The sequence below is a fragment of the Microcebus murinus genome, chromosome 20 (assembly GCF_040939455.1).
Source record: "Microcebus murinus isolate Inina chromosome 20, M.murinus_Inina_mat1.0, whole genome shotgun sequence".
In the NCBI taxonomy this organism is placed as follows: domain Eukaryota; kingdom Metazoa; phylum Chordata; class Mammalia; order Primates; family Cheirogaleidae; genus Microcebus; species Microcebus murinus.
In genome coordinates this window covers 24,530,017-24,549,825 of record NC_134123.1, presented here as the reverse complement: position 1 = coordinate 24,549,825, position 19,809 = coordinate 24,530,017, and the positions used below count along the sequence as shown (strand labels likewise).

The 19,809-nt window shown below is 44.9% G+C and overlaps 1 protein-coding gene across 8 annotated transcripts in view; it reads left to right on the top strand.

Moving 5' to 3' along the window:
• Positions 1 to 19,809, top strand: part of PDPR (pyruvate dehydrogenase phosphatase regulatory subunit) — a 46,950-nt gene that overhangs the window by 22,477 nt on the left and 4,664 nt on the right. For 3 of the 8 annotated variants that reach the window (XR_012913701.1, XR_012913700.1, XR_012913702.1), the window contains exons 11-19: positions 639 to 763; positions 2,674 to 2,829; positions 3,339 to 3,472; positions 3,830 to 3,978; positions 4,815 to 4,927; positions 6,048 to 6,142; positions 7,497 to 7,586; positions 9,415 to 9,597; positions 11,050 to 16,011. Coding sequence is in view for 3 of the 8 variants with exons in the window: in XM_012772465.3 (XP_012627919.2) it covers positions 639 to 763; positions 2,674 to 2,829; positions 3,339 to 3,472; positions 3,830 to 3,978; positions 4,815 to 4,927; positions 6,048 to 6,142; positions 7,497 to 7,586; positions 9,415 to 9,597; positions 11,050 to 11,454 (1,450 nt within the window). In the remaining 5 variants the exon portion in view is untranslated. Of the gene's footprint in view, positions 1 to 638; positions 764 to 2,673; positions 2,830 to 3,338; positions 3,473 to 3,829; positions 3,979 to 4,814; positions 4,928 to 6,047; positions 6,143 to 7,496; positions 7,587 to 9,414; positions 9,598 to 11,049; positions 17,008 to 19,809 lie in introns of those variants that run through there. The other 5 variants (XM_012772465.3, XM_075995788.1, XM_075995789.1 and 2 more) reach the window with 3 other exon arrangements.

Here is a 19,809-nt window from a genome sequence, read left to right as displayed (position 1 = left end):
GTATATATATATATATGTATATATATATATAGTAGCCGGGCATGGTGGCACATGCCTGTAGTCCCAGCTACTCGGAGGCTGAGGCAGGAGTATCGCTTGAGCCCAGGAGTTGGAGGTTGCTGTGAGCTAGGCTGATGCCACAGCACTCACTCTAGCCAGGGCAACAAAGTGAGACTCTGTCTCAAAAGAAAGAAAGAGAGAGAGAGAGAGGGGAGAAATTAATTGGCTACCTAATATATATAGAAAAAATTAGCCGGGCATGGTGGTGCATGCCTGTAGTCCCAGCTACTCGGGAGGCTGAGGCAGGAGGATTGCTTGAGCCCAGGAGTTTGAGGTTGCTGTGAGCTAGGCTGATGCCACGGCACTCACTCTAGCCAGGCGAACAAAGTAAGACTCTGTCTCAAAAATAAAAAAATAAAAAAAAATCCTCATTGTGGTCTTATGAGAGCCGTACATGGATCCATGTTTGTTTCTTCCAAAAAAGTTAAGGAAATTGCCCAGAATTGTTTTAACTGGTCTGTGACAACATATATAGGATCTTTTGATTCTCTTGGTTCTTGATTTGTAGAGCATTGCTTTATTACAGAGGTGTAATACCATATCTGAGGCCCAACAACCCCGACCCCTCATCTAAACAGGTACCTCGCTGAGTGGATGGTACATGGTTATCCCTCAGAGAATGTCTGGGAATTGGACTTGAAGCGTTTTGGAGCCCTCCAGAGCAGCCGTACTTTTCTGCGCCACCGGGTCATGGAAGTTATGCGTAAGTGAAGCTTTATCCCAGTTGGTGTCTTTCTGCTGGCCTATTTTGTCATTCAGAGGGCGCAGATTTTTCTTCAGTTTTTTACTAAAGACTTTGAGTTGGGTTCCTGCTTTTTGACTGTTCCAATCCTGAGTAAGGGGCTTTATACTCCACATGGTATTTACCGAACATTTTCTTTGGCATATTGTACCTTGTTTACTTCTGGGAACAAGAAAGTAGAATAGGATTTACAGGTAGCATGTGGCAGATTCCTGTATATTCCTAGTGGTGCCTCCTTTGCGGTTTGCGTTGAAAGACCCTGTTGTCAAAGTGAATACTCTCTCACTCCCCACTTGGTTTTGGAGATCGCTGTTTTCTTTTCCAAGGCAGAGAATTTGCCAAGTTATGCTCAAAGCTTCAAGCTTCTCTGAGTGATTTTCATCATTAATCCATCGTAGACTAGCAAAGTAGGAAACTGTTTCTCGTATGTCAATACAAAACATGCATTTGTGCTCTCATTCCCCTTGTTCTTGCTTCCCTCCAACTTTGAAGGGCTGGCATCTTACTTTTAATGAATACTGTAAGGGTTGGCCTCTTTTTTATTCTACCTTGTCTGATTTATTATCCAGTAAGCCCTTAGAAACAGCTTTTGTATCAGGAATTGAACCAAATCATATAGGTTCTAATGGGATGTAATTTCGTTTCCTGTACTGAGGAACTGTTCTCTGACTTTTGCCAAATGATATCTAAGTATTTGGGGCATCTGTATGCTCAAGACTAACTTTCTACATTGGGTTGCAACCACCACTCGTGGTTACAAATGAAATGTTGGTTTAGTACCTGGATGACATTCGTGGTGAGACCTTTGAATTGCCTTTATGCCTGAGTGCTCACTTTTGGCATGTGGCAGAGAACTTACATCCATGGGAGAAGAAGGCCCTAGCAGCAGTGAGTTTAACTGCTTAGGTTCTGAAATTTTAGCCAGTATTTTGGCTAAAATGTTGAAGGGATTGTAAGTCTAGATTTCCCCAGCCATAGTTACTTTAGAACCTCCTTGGGGATATGACACTTTTGATGGCCTTTTCTGAATCTCATAAAGTAGAAATTGCAGGCATGATAGAAAATGGGGAAGGGGCAAGTAGAACCTCAAGTACCAAGAGGTTGAAATTATCACAATGCAAGGAACCCAGTGTGGCTTTCTTCTGCATCTCCCAGCCTTCCCCCATCTTGATGTACCTATTGTTACAATGGTGTGAGGTGTCAGGTCTTCTCTTTGGAAGGGACTAGAGATTGCTCTCTTTCTGGCTTTTTTTACTTATTGCTGTTACAGATTGGACATTAAGAGAAATGAATTCTGACCCTAGCTTTGTTATGTGAATAATGTCACTGGGACAATACAGTGCAACCTCTCAGATTTCAGAGCCACCAAATCAAGGTATGATACGTACCCTTTCACTTCAGAAATGGGTTAAAAATTAAAGAAGAGATGTCTGTACTAGGTCTGAGATCCTAACAACACAAGCGCTGTGAAGAGTCAAGTGCCAGTTTTTCAACATTTTGTTCCCACCTATGTCCCACTTACGTATTACCTTCATCTCTCCTATGGAGCTTAGCAAGGTTTAGAACTATGGCCTTTCTCCCAGTGTTGTTTCTATCTATTAGTTTGGAACTATAAAAGTAAATAAGGACTGAGGGTCATTATGTGACTCATAGCTATATAACTTTATGGAGGGATAACACCAGCTCTTGTAATATTGTCCTTTCTTCTGGTGCATGCTTGTTGTACTGGGTAATATTTGACAAATTAGGCTATATCAGCCTGGAAATCATGCTCTTTTGAATAGGAACAACTCCAGAGTCTAGTGGATGTTGGATACTCAGCTCTAAAATCTGGGTCTTGGGCTTTGATAGACTACTCTTGTCTGTTCTAGCTCTGATGTATGACCTGAAGGTTCCCCGATGGGACTTCCAGACTGGTAGGCAGTTACGCACGTCTCCTCTCTATGACCGGTTAGATGCACAAGGAGCCAGATGGATGGAGAAACATGGATTTGAGAGGCCAAAGTACTTCGTTCCACCTGACAAGGGTAAGAAGTGACATTCTTGTTTTGAGTTCATTTTTTTTTGTCCTTGGAATTAATAAAACTTATTTTTATATTTTTAGGTTTTTTTTGAGTTAGAGTCTCACTGTGTTGCTCGAACTGGAGTGCTGTGGCATCATCCTACCTCACAGCATCCTCAACTCCTGGGCTCAGCCTCCCAAGTAGCTGGGACTATAGACATGCACCACCATTCCCAGCTAATTTTTTGTATATATATTTTTAGTTGGTCAATTATTTCTTTCCATTTTTAGTAGAGACAGGGTCTCGCTCTTGCTCAGGTTAGTTTCAAACTCCTGACCTTGAGCGATCCTCCCACCTCGGCCTCCCAGAATGCTAGGATTATAGGCATGAGCCACCACGCCCGGCCAGTAAAACTTATTTTTAAATGCATAAGCTAGAATGTGTTGCTAGAAGAACAGATAATAAAAAGCTGTTAGACTGTACTAAACTATACAGGGAAACATCCCGGTCTTCTCCTTTTCTGTCTTCCACAGACCTCCTGGCACTGGAGCAGAGCAAGACTTTCTATAAGCCAGATTGGTTTGACATCGTGGAGTCTGAAGTCAAATGCTGTAAGGAAGCTGTGTGTGTCATTGATATGTCCTCTTTCACAAAGTTCGAGATAACAGTAAGTATTGGGGAACCAAAGAGTAGATTAATTATTTACTAAATGCCTCCTGTTGTTCATCTGTCACTTCAAAACTGATTCCTTAAGAATTCTGGTGTATTTTAGTGTTTCATCTGTATTTTAACATTTTTTAGCTCCTTGTTTCTTGGTTTTAATTTGCCTAGCATGGCCCATTTATCATAAGAATCAATAGCCAGCTTTCCCTGGAGCTTCTTGTTGTAAAGTAAATCTACAAATATAGCCATGTGGGTACTGGCTTATTGAATCTTCTCAACAAGGCTCATTGCTAGTTGGGCCATGTTACCTGGCCAAGTGCTCTTGTGCTTACTGTCTCTGCTTCCTTCTCTAACTCCACAGTCCACGGGGGATCAGGCGTTAGACATCATGCAGTACCTCTTCTCCAATGACCTGGACGTGCCCGTGGGCCACATTGTGCACACTGGCATGCTCAATGATGGCGGAGGGTATGAAAATGACTGCAGCATAGCACGACTGAGCAAGCGCAGGTGAGGTTAGCCACTATCCCACTCTGCTCCCTCCAACACACTGATTCTTTAAGGCTGCTGTAGCAGAGCACATAACGTTCTTCTCTGGGAAACCATAATTATCCCAGGGACTAAAAAAACCATTTCCTGAACCATTTCTTGAGCAGTCAATTAATTAGCAGCCCTAAACAGAAAGAAATCATCAGGAAAAGAAGAAGAAACCAACTAGCTTACGTAAAACTAGTGTTGGAGAATTAGTTACCCTACTGAGAGATGATGTCTTATCTTAGGTTAGTATGTCTGTATAATGTCTTGGCACCAACAGGAAGCCAGAATTTTCTTTTTTTTTTTTTTTTTTTGAGACAGAGTCTTGCTTTGTTGCCCAGGCTAGAGTGAGTGCCATGGCGTCAGCCTAGCTCACAGCAACCTCAAACTCCTGGGCTCAAGCGATCCTGCTGCCTCAGGCTCCCAAGTAGCTGGGACTACAGGCATGCGCCACCATGCCCGGCTAATTTTTTCTATATATATTAGTTGGCCAATTAATTTCTTTCTATTTATAGTAGAGACAGGGTCTCGCTCTTGCTCAGGCTGGTTTCCAACTCCTAACCTTGAGCTATCCACCAGCCTCGGCCTCCCAGAGTGCTAGGATTACAAGGCGTGAGCCACCCTGCCTGGCCAGAATTTTCTGTTGTGTCTTTATGTGATATGTCCTAAAATGGTGCTACTGGCCCTCCCTGAAGGCTAAGAGATCATTTCCCAGTATTCTCCTCATTGCTTTGAAACTGGATGAGAACTTGATTGTTTCCTGATCTTTTTCCTGCCACCTGGTTTTGATTATTTTGGGCTCTCACTTTCAGTTTCTTCATGATCTCTCCAACTGACCAGCAGGTCCACTGCTGGGCCTGGCTTAAGAAACACATGCCAAAAGATAGCAACATGTTTCTGGAAGATGTCACCTGGAAATACACTGGTAAGGGGATCTTCTGGGGTCACCTGAGTGAGAAAAATCCAGATTTGCTTCTACATTTTCGTTTGTGATATTTGACTTACAAATATGAATGTCAGAGTTAGTGCAGAAGAGGCTTGCTAGTCATAGAAGACTGACCTCTAACACTTTCTTGATTTTTATAGGTGAGGTGTGAGATGGGTTAGTGCTTTGGCTTCTGTGTTTTGTTCTCTTCTACATCCCCTACAGCAAGCATGTAGGAGTTCAAGTATTTGTTGAATGAATAAAAAATTTTTTTAAAATTTTAAGTATTTTTTATATCTATGACCTAAGTAATATTTTCTTCAAAATTTCTACGTATCATTTTTTTATGAGTACATAATTTTTAAGGATGACTTAATTTCATGATTATCTCTTCCTCACCAGTTCTGTTGGGGGAGCAGCTCCCCCTCTTCTACCTCCCCATTCCAGGTTTAGCCCTCCTGCCCTTCCTCCCTCCCACCTACCTAATTCCTACCCCTCTTCCCCACCAGCATTTACTCTCCCAGGCCCTCATTCTCACTTCCTTGGAGTAATTAACTTCTTGCTACCAGGTTGGCAGAATCTTTTAGAACAAAAGTGTGTTCTAACCTGTATTAGAGTGGTTGATGGGTAATTAGCACAAGCTGGTGTCACAAGCATCAGATTGGGGGAGGGGGTTGGACAGCTCTTCTCCAGATACTGATTTGGGACTCGGGCTTCTTCCATCACGTAGCCACGCTGGGAAGAAGAAGAGAATGGGAATTAAGGGGAGGTATGGCCAGCCCTGGAAGTAGGCTCATGTCCCATTGGCCAGGACTTGGTCTCATGATCCTAATCTAACTGCAGAGGAGGCTATGGAATGTCGTCTTCCTGGCTACCAGGGAGAGGAAACATCTACCCAGGTGCTTTCACACCAGCCCAGTCAATAGCATCTAGCGGGCCTGTCAGCAGAGGTGTATTTGCCGGAATCGGTGCTCAGCATCCATCCCTGGATTGCCTAAGCCAAGGGACGCTTTGGTGGTCTTAGCACCCAGGCCTGGTGAGCAAGTCCAGAACAGACCTTTCCCACTGGCTCAGCCCTTCACTTGGACAGGCTAGTCATCTCTTGTTCTTTCCTGTTTAGCCCTCAATCTGATTGGCCCTCGTGCTGTGGATGTGCTGTCCGAGTTGTCCTATGCCCCTATGACTCCAGACCACTTCCCAAGTCTCTTTTGCAAGGTGGGTGCTAGTAAAGTTCTATTTTTCAAATGGGGAGAGAACATTTCTTTTATAGTGACGGCAATTACATATTCTTACTATGACATTAACACCTATGAAGAGTATTCTAACCTTTATTAGGCGAAAAAAATGACCAAATTATTTTTCACCCTTCAAGCCTCCTTATTTGATAAGCATTTGGATACCTTTGAAGTGAATTTAGCTTCAGTGAAGGTCAAGTCTGTATATTTATTGGTTTCTGTAGCAATAGATCAAAATTGTAGGTTCTAGGATTATGACACTGACATCAAAAAGTGCCATTCGAGGTCAGGCCCCCTCTCTCCATGCAATGCTTCCTCTTTTATACACAGAGTAACTTCTGTGTGTGTGGCATCTTTAGGAAGGAAATGGTGTAGGTGAATTCCTAATCAATTTAAATAATTTTCTTTCCTATAAGTGGCCGCTATAATTAAATGAAATAAACTGTAACTGAATAAAAGCAATGATAACTGAATTCCCCCTAGGAAGCAGTTTAGAGAGGTCCAAACTGATACTTTGGCAACCTGTAACCAGTACCTTCCAGACAGTTAACTGACAGAGGCTCTTTGAAATTCGAACCAAAGTTGGGATCCACCCACAAATTATTTTACAGTTTTCCTACTCCAAGGCAAGTTTTCTGTTTCTTCTCCAACAGAAAACTCTCCAGTGTTAGCCATCAGCATAGTGTGTCCGCTGCTGCTTGAAGGAGCAGCAGTGCATGTGCTTGCACCTGGCAAGTGGCAGTCATGGAGGCTTCCTATGGAAGCAACAGTTTGCTCCTGTGCTATCTGGGGCTTTTCACTTTCTTTATAGGAACGACAGTTGCATCAGTGGCCTCCAGCTGCTGTCACTTGTTTCGAAATTTAGAGGTCAGGTCTTTGCCCCATGGTAGCAGGTGAATCATGTCTGTGGGCATCAGGCATCATCTTCTGTGGGACAAATGGCCAGGATTTGTCTGCAGAGTCCCTCAGAGAAGACACCTGCCTGGTCTTCGATGCTCCTGAGACCTCTGACAGTCTTTAGCAAAGAGACTTTGCAAGAGAAATATTTTGTGCTTGTCAAAGACTTGGCCTCCACTTCCCACCATCAGCTTGCCTAAAACTCCTAAGGTGGTGATATCAGGGGTGAGAAGAAGTGCTACAGAGGTGCGTGCTGTTCTCAGTGCCCCTCAGTACCTGGAACCAGACCATCATCAGGAAGAAATTCTTTCCTTGACATGTGTCTCCTGGAAGGTTAAACAAAGGGTCCAGTGTTAATGATGGGGTTTCCCTCAGGCAGTCCTTCCCTGGTCCAGCCTGGAGAGTCCTACACTGACTTGGTCCCTTTCTCTCTGCAGGAGATGAGTGTGGGCTACGCAAACGGGATCCGGGTGATGAGCATGACTCACACAGGAGAGCCGGGATTCATGCTGTACATCCCCATAGAGGTGAGATACAGAAGGCTTGCCTCTGTCTTCCTTTCCCTGAGTTGCAGGAGGTGTGCTGGCTCTGCCAGGCCTGCACGGGCAGGTTTGAGAGCTGTATCTGATGTGGCCTTGGGGACTGAGGTAGGCTGCGTTGAAGAGATTGTACAATTTTTAAGTAAGTTATTTGATTTCTTTTGAATAGATTATATATTTAAAAAGTATTCAGTGCCACCTAACCAGTTCTCACCAACTACCACCAATGACATTAGTATTATTTTTATATAATGTCAGATTTATAGGCCCATGAAAGTGAATTCACAGACATATTTTTAGCCCCCTTTTGAAAAACACCAACGGTAGCGTACTGCTGCTCTTCATCTGGTTTTTTGTTTGTTTGTTTGTTTGTTTTGAGACAGAGTCTCACTTTGTTGCCCAGGCTAGAGTGAGTGCCCTGGCGTCAGCCTAGCTCACAGCAACCTCAAACTCCTAGGCTCAAGCGATCCTCCTGCCTCAGCCTCCCGAGTAGCTGGGACTACAGGCATGCGCCACTATGCCTGGCTAATTTTTTCTATATATGTTAGTTGGCCAATTAATTTGTTTCTATTTATAGTAGAGATGGGGTCTCACTCTTGCTCAGGCTGGTTTCAAACTCCTGACCTCCTACTGCCTCAGCCTCCCAAGTAGCTGGGACTACAGGCATCTGCCACCATGCCCGGCTAATTTTTTGTATATATATTTTTAGTTGGTCAATTAATTTCTTTCTATTTTTGGTAGAGACGGGGTCTCGCTCAGGCTAGTTTCAAACTCCTCACCTCAAGAGCGATCCACCCACCTTGGTCTCCCAGAGTGCTAGGATTACAGGCTTTAGGCTTCGTCTGGTTTTTTAATTTCACTTAAATAATTTATCTTACAAATCGTTTTGTGTTGGCCTGTTTTTTTTTTTTTTTTTTTTTTTTTTTTTTTTTTAGACAGCATCTCACTCTGTTGCCCAGGCTAGAGTGCCATGGCATCAGCCTACCTCACAGCAACTTCAAACTCCTGGGTTTAAGTGATCCTCCTACCTCAACCTCCCAAGTAGCTGGGACTACAGGCATGCGCCACCATGCCCGGCTAATTTTTTCTGTATATTTTTAGTTGGCCAATTAATTTCTTTCTATTTTTAGTAGAGACGGGGTCTCACTCTTGCTCAGGCTGGTTTCGAACTCCTAACCTTGATCCGCCTTGTGATCCGCCCACCTCGGCCTCCCAGAGTGCTAGAATTACAGGCATGGGCCACTATGCCCAGCCTTTTTTTTTTCTTTTGAGACAGCATGTTACTCTGTCACCCATGCTGGAGTACAGTGGCATAATCATAGCTCACTGCAGCCTCAAACTCCTGGGCCCAAGCAGTCCTCCTGCCTCAGCCTCCTGAATAGCTGAGACTACAGCCATGCACTACCACGCCTGGCACCATGTCTTGCTGTGTTGCCCAGGCTGGTTTTATTTATTTTTTTTTTTTACCCCCCCCCTCCAGGCTGGTTTTAAATTCTTGGCCTCAAGTGATCCACCCTCTACAGCCTCCCAAAATTCTCAGGTTATAGGTGTGAGCCAATGCACCAGGCCTCTCAGAGACATTTTAGAGAAATGAAAAGATGTGGATCCTGCTTTCATGGAGTTTATAGTCTGGGTTGGAGTGACCCCAACTCCTAGGCTGTAGAGTTTTGGTTTATTGATGATAAGATATCCTAGGAGTCCTATACAGCCTTCTCCCTTGTCCATGATAATAATGTGAGCCATCAGCACTTGCGGACAGGTTATGGGTTTAATTCTGAAGGTAGGCTGGTAACTAACCTTTCATCTCTCCCTGTAGTATGCCCTGCATGTATACAACGAAGTGATGAGTGTTGGGCAGAAATACGGAATCCGGAATGCTGGGTATTACGCCCTTCGTAGTCTCCGAATTGAGAAGTTTTTTGCCTTCTGGGGTCAGGATTTAAATACCCTCACGACGCCTCTTGAATGTGGACGAGAGTCTCGCGTGAAATTAGATAAGGTACCATATTTATCCAGACTCCTGTCTGTCATTCAGCTTCCTAAGTAGTGAAATCTGCACTAGAATAGGAAGAAGAGCTAATATGGCAGGAAAAGTGTGAAAAGATTGAGGCCTCAATGAGAGCATCAGGTGGATAATGTTCCTAGAATGAAAACATTATCTCTGGGATAAAACATCTTCCTGTACTAAGTGAAGTATCCCAAGAATGGAAAAACAAGCACCATATATACTCACCAGCAAACTGGTATTAACTGAGCAGCACCTAAGTGCACACATAGGTACTACAGTAATAGGGTATTGGGCAGGTGGGAGGGGGAATGGGGGCGGGTATATACATACATAATGAGTGAGATGTGCACCATCTGGGGGATGGTCATGCCGGAGACTCAGACTTGTGGGGGGAGGGGAGAAAGGGCATTTATTGAAACCTTAAAATCTGTACCCCCATAATATGCTGAAATTAAAAAAAAAGACACATCCTAAAAAAAAAAAAAACATCTTCCTGTGAAAACATAATAAATAATACCTATGTCCTGTGCTTTGCTATCAAAAGACTAAGTGCATTCTGGGAAGTTTTTCTGAGTTGAGGATGGTGATACATGAACATAACACGAATATTTGTAAAAATTAGTTGTCTTATAGTCAGCTGCCTAATTTTATTGATTTTTTTTTTTTTTTTTTTTTTGAGACAGAGTCTCGCTTTGTTGCCCAGGCTAGAGTGAGTGCCGTGGCGTCAGCCTAGCTCACAGCAACCTCAAACTCCTGGGCTCGAGTGATCCTTCTGCCTCAGCCTCCCGGGTAGCTGGGACTACAGGCATGCGCCACCATGCCCGGCTAATTTTTTATATATATATCAGTTGGCCAATTAATTTCTTTCTATTTATAGTAGAGACGGGGTCTCGCTCTTGCTCAGGCTGGTTTTGAACTCCTGACCTTGAGCAATCCGCCCGCCTCGGCCTCCCAAGAGCTAGGATTACAGGCGTGAGCCACAGCGCCCGGCCTCTAGTCTTTTTTTAATATGTGCATATACATATGCATTGAATAGAGATACATATGCACAGAGTTTTTATTGGGATTATATAAACACATTTTCTAAAACAATTCTAGCAATTATTTTTGAGACTTGAGTTTTCTTCCCAAATGTTTTTGCTCTGTGTGGTCTTGTGATTAAAATCTGTGTTTATAAAATAGAAAAAGAAAAATATGGACCTCTGTTGTTACACAGATTCTTGAGGGTGTCTTTCATGCTGTGAATGCAGTTTTCCACATGGTGGAAAGTGCACCATTTCCCAAAAGCTGGGGGATGGGAATGGAGGGGGTAGTATTATGGAAGGAGGTTGCTGCGTCTCGCTGCAGTGACACCAGGGGGACCCTTCCTGTGGCACTGCTTCTTACGGTAAGGGTTAGCATGTCGATGGATAATGATAACTCAGCCGTTCCTTTCTTTCTTAGGGCATGGATTTCATTGGTCGGGATGCCCTGCTGCATCAGAGGCAGAATGGGGTGTATAAACGCTTCACGTTGTTCATCCTGGATGACCACGACACAGACCTAGACCTTTGGCCGTGGTGGGGAGAGCCCATTTACCGAAACGGGCAGTACGTTGGCAACACCACCAGCAGTGCCTATAGCTACACCCTGGAGCGCCACATCTGCCTGGGCTTTGTGCACAATTTTTCCGAGGACACTGGGGAAGAGCAGGTGGTGACAGCAGATTTTATCAACCGGGGAGAGTATGAGATTGACATCGGGGGACATCGGTTCCAAGCCAAGGCCAAGCTCTACCCTGTCACCTCCCTCTATACCCACAAGCACCGAAAGGGTGAAGTGGAGCTGAGTGACTTGCATGGGAAATAAGGCCATGGCGGTTTCACCTCCCTGCTGTCTTATCCTGGAGAAACATCACCTCGGAGCTTCTCTTGCACTGACTCCATCCCTCTTTATCGAGCCTTTGCCTCCCATCTCTTATCTCCCTGATATAATTTTGAAATTTACCTACTTTTAAACTTTTTGCTTTGCAGCCTTTAGTGTCCTCCCATCTTCTCCTTCTCCGTTTGCAATCCCCTTCCTAATACTCACTCTGGGCTCTTCTTCCCTTCCCTCCCCTCTGCTCAGACCCCCATGGTGGCAGGAGTTTGTCTGACAGGCAGGACAAGAAGCAAGCCCCACTGTGGAAGTGGGTTACAGTAACAGCCGATTTCAAACGTGCATGTCAAAGCTAGGCAGGCTGGTGTCGTGCAGGTCCCAGGGCAAGAGTCCAGCCCCCTTGAGCTGTTTCCCTGAGTCACCTGTTGATTTCGGTGGAATTGCTGTGTGTTCGATGTGGCCCTGTAGACGAGCTTGTGCCTTGTAGCCAGGCAGCTCACACTCCCGATCCGCTGTGCGGTGGGTTGGCGCCTGATGACTCTAGCAAGAGGATGATCATCTACCTCACTGACGAGAGGCAGCGCCTGGACCTCTTCTGGTCTGTAGCAAAGATGAGCATTTAACCTGGCACCATCCTCATCCTCCCTGTGGAACCACTTAGCAGACTTTGGGCTGGGACAGCCTGCCTGTAATTTTCATCTCTTGCTAATCTTAATAAGGTGGTTTTTTTTCTTTTTTAGCTAAGTAAACGAGTAAGCCACAGTGTTTGAAAGGGAAAAACCATGTTGCCTTTTGTGTTGCTTTTCCTACCTGAAAGGTCTGACCTCAAAAAGTACAACATCGGTGTTGCTCAGTTTTCTGCTGTTAAAACGATGCTGCTTTTCTTCTAGCTATCCAAAGTTCAGCCATCCCACCTTGATTTTCCTTTCTCCCGGTGCATTAAGCCAGCTTCACCTGTCCCCTTTGCAGTCGGCCTATGAGCTCAGCATACATTTCTCTCCCTTTAGGACAGGAAGGTGGAGTAGAGGGTGTGTTGTGCTGAGTTTCACAGAGCTATTGGAATCCCAGATGTTACTTCCTCTGGCACAGAACAAACAAAGCCACACAGAGGTGACCCATGTCAGTTCATTGAGCTTTCCGAGTCCTGGGGGATGTAAGTTACACAGGGCTGGAGGATAGCTTTTCCTTCTCTCCTTTCAGGCTCTCTTCTCCCATCCAGCCATCCCTCCATATCCTCTGAAATAGAGAATGACGTGTGCTACCCCAAGAGTGTCCTGCACACTTTTAAGCAGTGTCTCTGCTTTCTGAAGGTGAAGTGTGGATATGATAGACTGTATTATCTTGTCCCAACATTTACATTTTCCCCTTACATATAAACTTCCCTAATCTGATTTTTTTTTTTTAGTGCAAACATGCTGCTATTAGAAATGTTATTTTGTTAAACTGTAACATTTGGTGTCTTGGTATCTTGGAAGCATTAGCTCCGATAAATCTGTAAGTATATTAAAGGAGATCATTTATTTTATTAGAGCAGCTTAGAATTCTTGGGTGTCATCCTCTGGCATTTCTCTGGAATCTCCTGTTTACCCACTTAGACTGGCTCCTTCTAGATATTTCTTGCCATTTCTCCAGCTCGACCACTCCTGCTTGATTACTGACTTCAATGTCCACCTTTCTGTGGCAGTCTTAGTTGGTTTATTAAGGGAGTGTATGATTAGAATTCCATTTAGGGGCTGGCTATTTTGGAGCAAATGTGTATTTAACTATCTGAGAGATGCTGCTTCTAGGCAGAGAGGAGCGAGGAGGAGAGGTGTTGCCTAGCTGAAGAGCCGAGCAGTGAAACAGCAGCTGTGAAGGACTTGGGAGAGCAGGAATGGGCCCTTGGCCAAATGCTGGCATTACCAGCAGGGAGCTTACTTATCCTAAGAAGATGTAAAGAGATGATGGAGAGCCACAGGTATCACTGCTCTTCCAGTCACAGCATTTGCACCCCTCCAAAGTCATCTTTGTAAGTGAAAACTTATTTGTAATTCAACCCAAAAGAAACTGAGTTGTGCATAAGACATAACTCTTCCAACCTTAACTATGGCAATAAATTTGCTATTTAACTGTTACATAGAAGTATCACCACTTAATAAGATACAAATTGAAAAATAAAAGGTATCTCCATAGTGTAAAATTGGATAATGCCATCAACACAGTATTTCTTTCAAATAGAATTTTCATCAGAAGGATGTCCAACATAGAGTTCTAAGACTTGGATTCTTTTCTTTTCTGCACTCGTTCATCGCTAGCTAATTACTGTCTTATTAATTAGCTTTCCTTTCTAAGAAGTAGGAGGAAAATCTGATGCTCTGTCCAAAATCATGCAGTGACTTTCTGTTGAACTGGAGCTAATAGTACTGGCCTCATGTTTACTCACGTCACATCCTCCCCCCTTCAAGCACCTGCTTCTCTTGCTGGGAAGGGATGTTGAGGGGCAAGCTCTCAGGCTGCACTTTGAAACCCCTTGTCCATGATAGGGTCACACTCCTCAGATTGACAAGGTGTTGGTCTTCTGGGGCATCACTTGTTTATTGAGTGCCCTGAAACTTACAGATTTATCTTTTAGCACTTTAAAATTCATCCTCAAAATCTCTTCTGGTTCCTTCATACATAAGCAGTGTGAATCTGGCATTTTTCTCTATTTGGTCTGAGGTGAGCTCTTTGAACAGGCAAGTCTGCCAGTGAGTGGCTCTTCCCTGCCTCTAGCATAATTGCTTTATCTCTGTCTGGTGTCACAAGCACCTTAGACAGTCAGGAGGGCAGGCAGCGTAATCTCCCTGGCCCACTGATATCAGAGCTCGGTATTCTGGACTCCTGAGTGGCAGGAGCCTCTCTAGTAAGCAAGGGGTGCCAGTGGAGCTCTAGATCCAGAGGCCCAGCTGCAAACCCAGCAGGAACAGGGAAGGACAATCAGAACACCCCCGTTCGTGTGTCATTTCCATCTCTTGGGCAGCAGGCATATGTGTTTGCCTTGTGTGACAGCTCACTCTGGGAGCTGATTACTTGGTTTTCTGTCCCTAGAGATTTGAAGGATTCTGGGCTCCTGTGAATGGGTAGCTAGACTTTAGCTTTAGGGAGTTGGGTACTTTTTTCTCTCTGAAATTGTCCATCATCACCTTTGTGCTTTCCATAGGGGAGGGGCTCTGTGCTCTCTTGTCTGTGTGTTCAGTTAAACAATCTTTCTGAACTTAGGAACGGAAAGTGTACTGGCCTCAAACAGAGGAAGAGCCAGGCTTACAAGTTTTCTGTGGGCCTTGTCCCTTGAAATGTCTTTAATTACTTCCCTGTCATTGCTCGGGCCACATGTAAAGGCTGTCACTTAGCACTGCCACTGTCATTTGACTTAGATTTAAGCTTGCATCAGCAGGATTTCTCTTCTGTGATAGTGGAACTGAAGTCAGAAAATCTCTAATTGAGAAAGTTTTAAGAACAAAAAGGGACAACAACTAACTGCTTACATGGACTATTTGATGTCCTTTAACCCTGCATTACAGTCACATAGCACCTCACAGGCAGGACAGCTCCGGTTTCCAGAGAAACCTGGACAGTTAACCACGATATTTCTAGAGTTCTTCCAGGGGTCCCTGTACCCCCAAATTCAAGAGATCCCATTTAGGCCAGGGATACAGAGACCACTTAGCCCAGTGATTAAACAGCAGTTTCCTGGAGCCCCAGAGAGTCCATTTCTATGAGAGTGGAGCCTAGTCGCTTCAGCTTGGGTCTCATCAGGAGGTATACTGTCCATGGGCGGTCTCTCCTTGAACACACAAACAGCTCTACCTGCTTGCTTGCTTTCCTGGGCTCTTGTTTCCCAGAAAGTAACTCAGACATATAAAAAAAAGGTGCAGCTTTGACAGACATATGAACACCGTTCCTTTGCATGCTTTTGAGATGTTAACCTCCTCCACCCTCCACCATGTTGGTGGCTGTATCCATACAGGAATGACAATAGCTGTCTGAAAGTGTCATTTGCTTCCCTGAAGAGAGGACCCACAGCCCTGATTTCTGGCTCTGTTTATCCTCTGTCTTATGGACACATTTGCTGGCATTTGAGTGAGTCTGTACCATTTTTTTGAGAACTTGAAATATATAGAAGGGAATCTTATAGAAGACTGTGTCCTAGTAGATCATTTGCATTGGCCTGTTTTCAGGGATTAGCTACAAGGTTCATTTTTATGTCTCTGTTGCTTCTTGGTCAGTGTAGTCCACAAAAGTTTCTCTTTAATACCTAAGGTAGAGGTTTGGTCAGCAGTAGTGAATTCCGAAGGGTGACCTTCCGCCCTTTTAATTTTCTCTCTGCTCTGCCCCACACACGGCCCGCTCCCGACATTGATATAAGCAGTATTTTATCAATGCAATATAATGAAATTTTTCTTGGGAATACACAGTGTTCATCTTGCACATGTCATTTGCAGGCACGTGGATTCAGGAGAAGCACAGTTGAGTGGAAGACAGGGTAGATGTTTGAGGCTTTACAGCCGCCCCGCGTCCGCGCAGGAAGTGGTGAGTGAGCCATGGGTCTGTCAGCGCCTCCCTCCCGCCACCACTTTGCCTCCACTCCAAGGTGCTGAGTTGTAAGGCTCCTCCATCGTCAGTGTCGGGCTCGCCTCGCAGCCCTCATCACTACCAATGCACTACTTTTCAAGAGGACTGAGTATTTTTGTATGTCTTTGTCGTCTTCTTTTTAAACATCACAGTTTTCCCTGTATGTGATTCTTGACTTCTCTGAGCAGAGCGTCTGTATGTCTTGGAGAATTACGCACGTCTTCAATGGGCCATTTTTCTCATATTTAGATGCATCGATTTTTATCCTTTAAAGACATCTTCTGCCTTCTTGTTTTCCTGTCTGTCAAGGACAGAAATTACAAGAGAGGTGGGAAGGGTATTTGTAGCATCTGTTTCAAAAGCTCTATGTCAAGATTTCCTTTGCACACCAAGAACTGGAGCTTGGAGCGCCACTTCTCTCTAAGCCAGGTTCTAGTGCCTTACACTCCAGAATGTCAAATCGTGGATATAGGTAGGAAGAATGAGAAAGAAAGTTTGTTTCAGTGTGTGGGTTCCCATCCACCCCACGTAGCCTCTCCTTCCTCAGAACAGGTGGGCAGGTGCTAGAAAGCTCTTTCAGGGAAGGGTTTTCTAACAGCACAGTTAACACTTTACTCTGGTCAACACTTGGGATGTATAAAAGCACCATTGTAATTATTGTAAAGTACTGTAACTCACTATTCGTGTCTGTAGATGTGCAGTTTAGCTCGGCCCTTTTCTGTTCCTGTGTAGAGTTAGAACGGGGTCCCAAAGACATTCGAGGCACTTTAGTAAGTGGGATCTATTCCTGAGAAGCCCGGGTGACTTTGGGCACACAGGGTGATGGAGCATTTCTGCCCCCCATGAATGTGATATTAACATTGTGCGCTGTATTTCTATCAAGCTAGGTTTCCATTAAGATTTCCTTTTCATGTTATAAGGTTTGTAAATGAATAAACAGACATCGTAATGATTCTTGCCATGTCTACTTTTGAAGTGTTCTTCAAGTGCAGTGACTTGGTATACGTATTTGCCATCACAAATGACAAACTGTGCATAAAACCATTTGTACCTGGCCAGGCGCGGTGGCTCACGCCTGTAATCCTAGCACTCTGGGAGGCCGAGGCGGGCAGATTGCTCGAGGTCAAGAGTTCGAAACCAACCTGAGCAAGAGCGAGACCCCATCTCTACTATAAATAGAAAGAAATTAATTGGCCAACTAATATATAGAGAAAAAATTAGCCAGGCATGGCGGCACATGCCTGTAGTCCCAGCTACTCGGGAGGCTGAGGCCGCAGGATGGCTTGAGCCCAGGAGTTTGAGGTTGCTGTGAGCTAGGCTGATGCCATGGCACTCACTCTAGCCTGGGCAACAAAGCGAGACTCTGTCAAAAAAAAAAAAAAAGTTTGTACCTACCTGTGTTAACACAATGTAAGAAAGAAACTGAGGTAGGGAGGATGTGGGTGTTTATCTTCCCCACCATGGAGCCCTGGCATGGCTGGGGGAATCCTCTCTCCTCCCTGTGAAATTACTGTCGCTGTCACTGGACTGCATGGGCTGCCCACAATTAACTTCATAGTCAGGACCTGGCCTCTACCCCATGTACATGGGAGCCTGTGTTTGTGTGGAAAACAAGGGTGTGTGTGTGTCCTCACACGGTGGCCTGTTACTACCCCAGTGTCCAGCCACACATTAAGTCACTGGACTTTCTCTGTTTATCCAACCAGTGTTTGAGCAGTTACATCTGGGAATCGCATAGGCCAACATGTCCTCAATAATCTTCATCTGGTCTTCCACACCCCCATTTATTTCAGCTTTATGAATGGTCAGCCCCACCAGAAACCTGGGAGTCATCTGGTCCCCCCTCACCTCTCCCTCCACCTCCAGTTTGGCACTTGCCCGACAGGCTGTCTCCTCAATGCCTCTCATCTGTTGAGGCCCCTCTGTCCCCACTGTCACTGCTGTGGTTGAGACAGTTACCGTCCCTGACTTCAGTACTAACCTCCTAACGATTCTCCTGCTTGTCTTTACCGTCCTCCCTGTGCAGGGTCGTCTTTCTAAGACACAGCAGGTCACTGACTCCCTGACTTGAAACCCTCAAGTGACTTCCCTTCATCATGAGATAGACTTCAGACTCCAGGCCAACCAAGGGGCTCTGTGGTGTGCCGGCCATGGTGCTCCAGGTCTCGGGGACCCCGCTGGGTGTGATGCTGGGGCCTGAGCCTGGTTCACTCTCCCTGCAGCTGGGACTAAATCTTATGTTGCACCCTGCTCTTAAGTCACAGTGAGAGGTTTGCTACTCCCATCTTTTGCTCACTAAAAGGCCATCCTGGCCCCCATCCTGCTTTGGGTGGAAAGTTCCTAATTTAGAATCAAATGATCCTCTTCCCACACACACACACACCCCAGTCATCCTGGCAGAGCACTCCCATGTTTCAAAACAAAGCCTGCCAGGTACAGGGGCTCACACCTGTAATCCTAGAACTTTGGGAGGCCAAAGGGGGAGGATCACTTGAGGATAGGAATTCAACACCAGCCTGGGCACATAGCAAGACCTCGTCTCTAAAAAAATAAAAATAAAAAATTGTCTGGGCATAGTGGCACATGCTTGTAGCTACTCAGGTGGCTGAGTGAGGAGGATCACTTGAGCCTGGGAGTTCAAGGCTGCAGTGAGCTACCAATGCCATGTCACTCCAGCCTGGGTGACAGAGCTGTCCGAAAAAAAAAACACCCACCACATCGTTTGCTGATACAGCTTTACTTTTTATCCCCTACTGGCTCTGTATATCCCTCTGAGAAGGACTTGACTTCTTTAAAACTCCAACACCTAGCATTTAGTAGGTGGCTAAATGAACAGGGCAGAGTGAACAGCAGAAACTGTTTGCCAACTTGAAACCGGGGAAAATGCCCTGTCACCTCCCAGGTCAGGTCATGCTTCCTTTATTGCCTTTGTCCACACCCATGGGCCAGTAGGTGGCGCTGTGGCGTGTGATTTGAGGTTTTCTGGGTTCACACGGCCCCCTGTGCTGTGTGGACTATGTCAGGATCTATTGGAAGCCCAAGTCAGACTCATCAAATCTCCCTGGGAAGGTTGATAACCCAGCATTGCCTTTCAAAGCATTTGTTGGGCAAACTTCTTTCTCAAGCATTTGATCTTCAGCTCTGCAAAATTCCTTCTTAAGAGTTTCTGGCACAGCAGGAAGCTTCTTTTTCTCCTCTTCAACACCCATGGTTTCAGCCAGAAAAGAGCAAGATGTTGCTGCAGAAAAAACAGTGGCTGAAAACTTGCTAAACATGACAGAAAACATTATACATCCAAGAAGCTCCATTATACATCCACAAACGCCAAGTGAGATCAACTCAGAGATTAACCCCTACACACATCACAGACGAGATGTCAAACAACAGAGAAAATCATGAAAGCAGCAAGAGAAGAAACTCTGCAGCATGTACAAGGAAGCCTCCATATTAAAAGCTGACTTCTCATCAGAAACAAGGGGAAGAAGGCAATGAGATCACATATTTAATGTGCTAAAAGAAAAAAAACCTATCAACCAAGCATTCCATATCCAGCAAATTACCCTTCAAAAACGAAGGTGAAGGCCGGGCGCAGTGGCTCACGCCTATAATCCTAGCACTCTGGGAGGCCGAGGCAGGCGGATTGCTCAAGGTCAGGAGTTTGAAACCAGCCTGAGCAAGAGCAAGACCCCATCTCTACTATAAATAGAAAGAAATTAATTGGCCAACTAATATATATAGAAAAAATTAGCCAGGCAT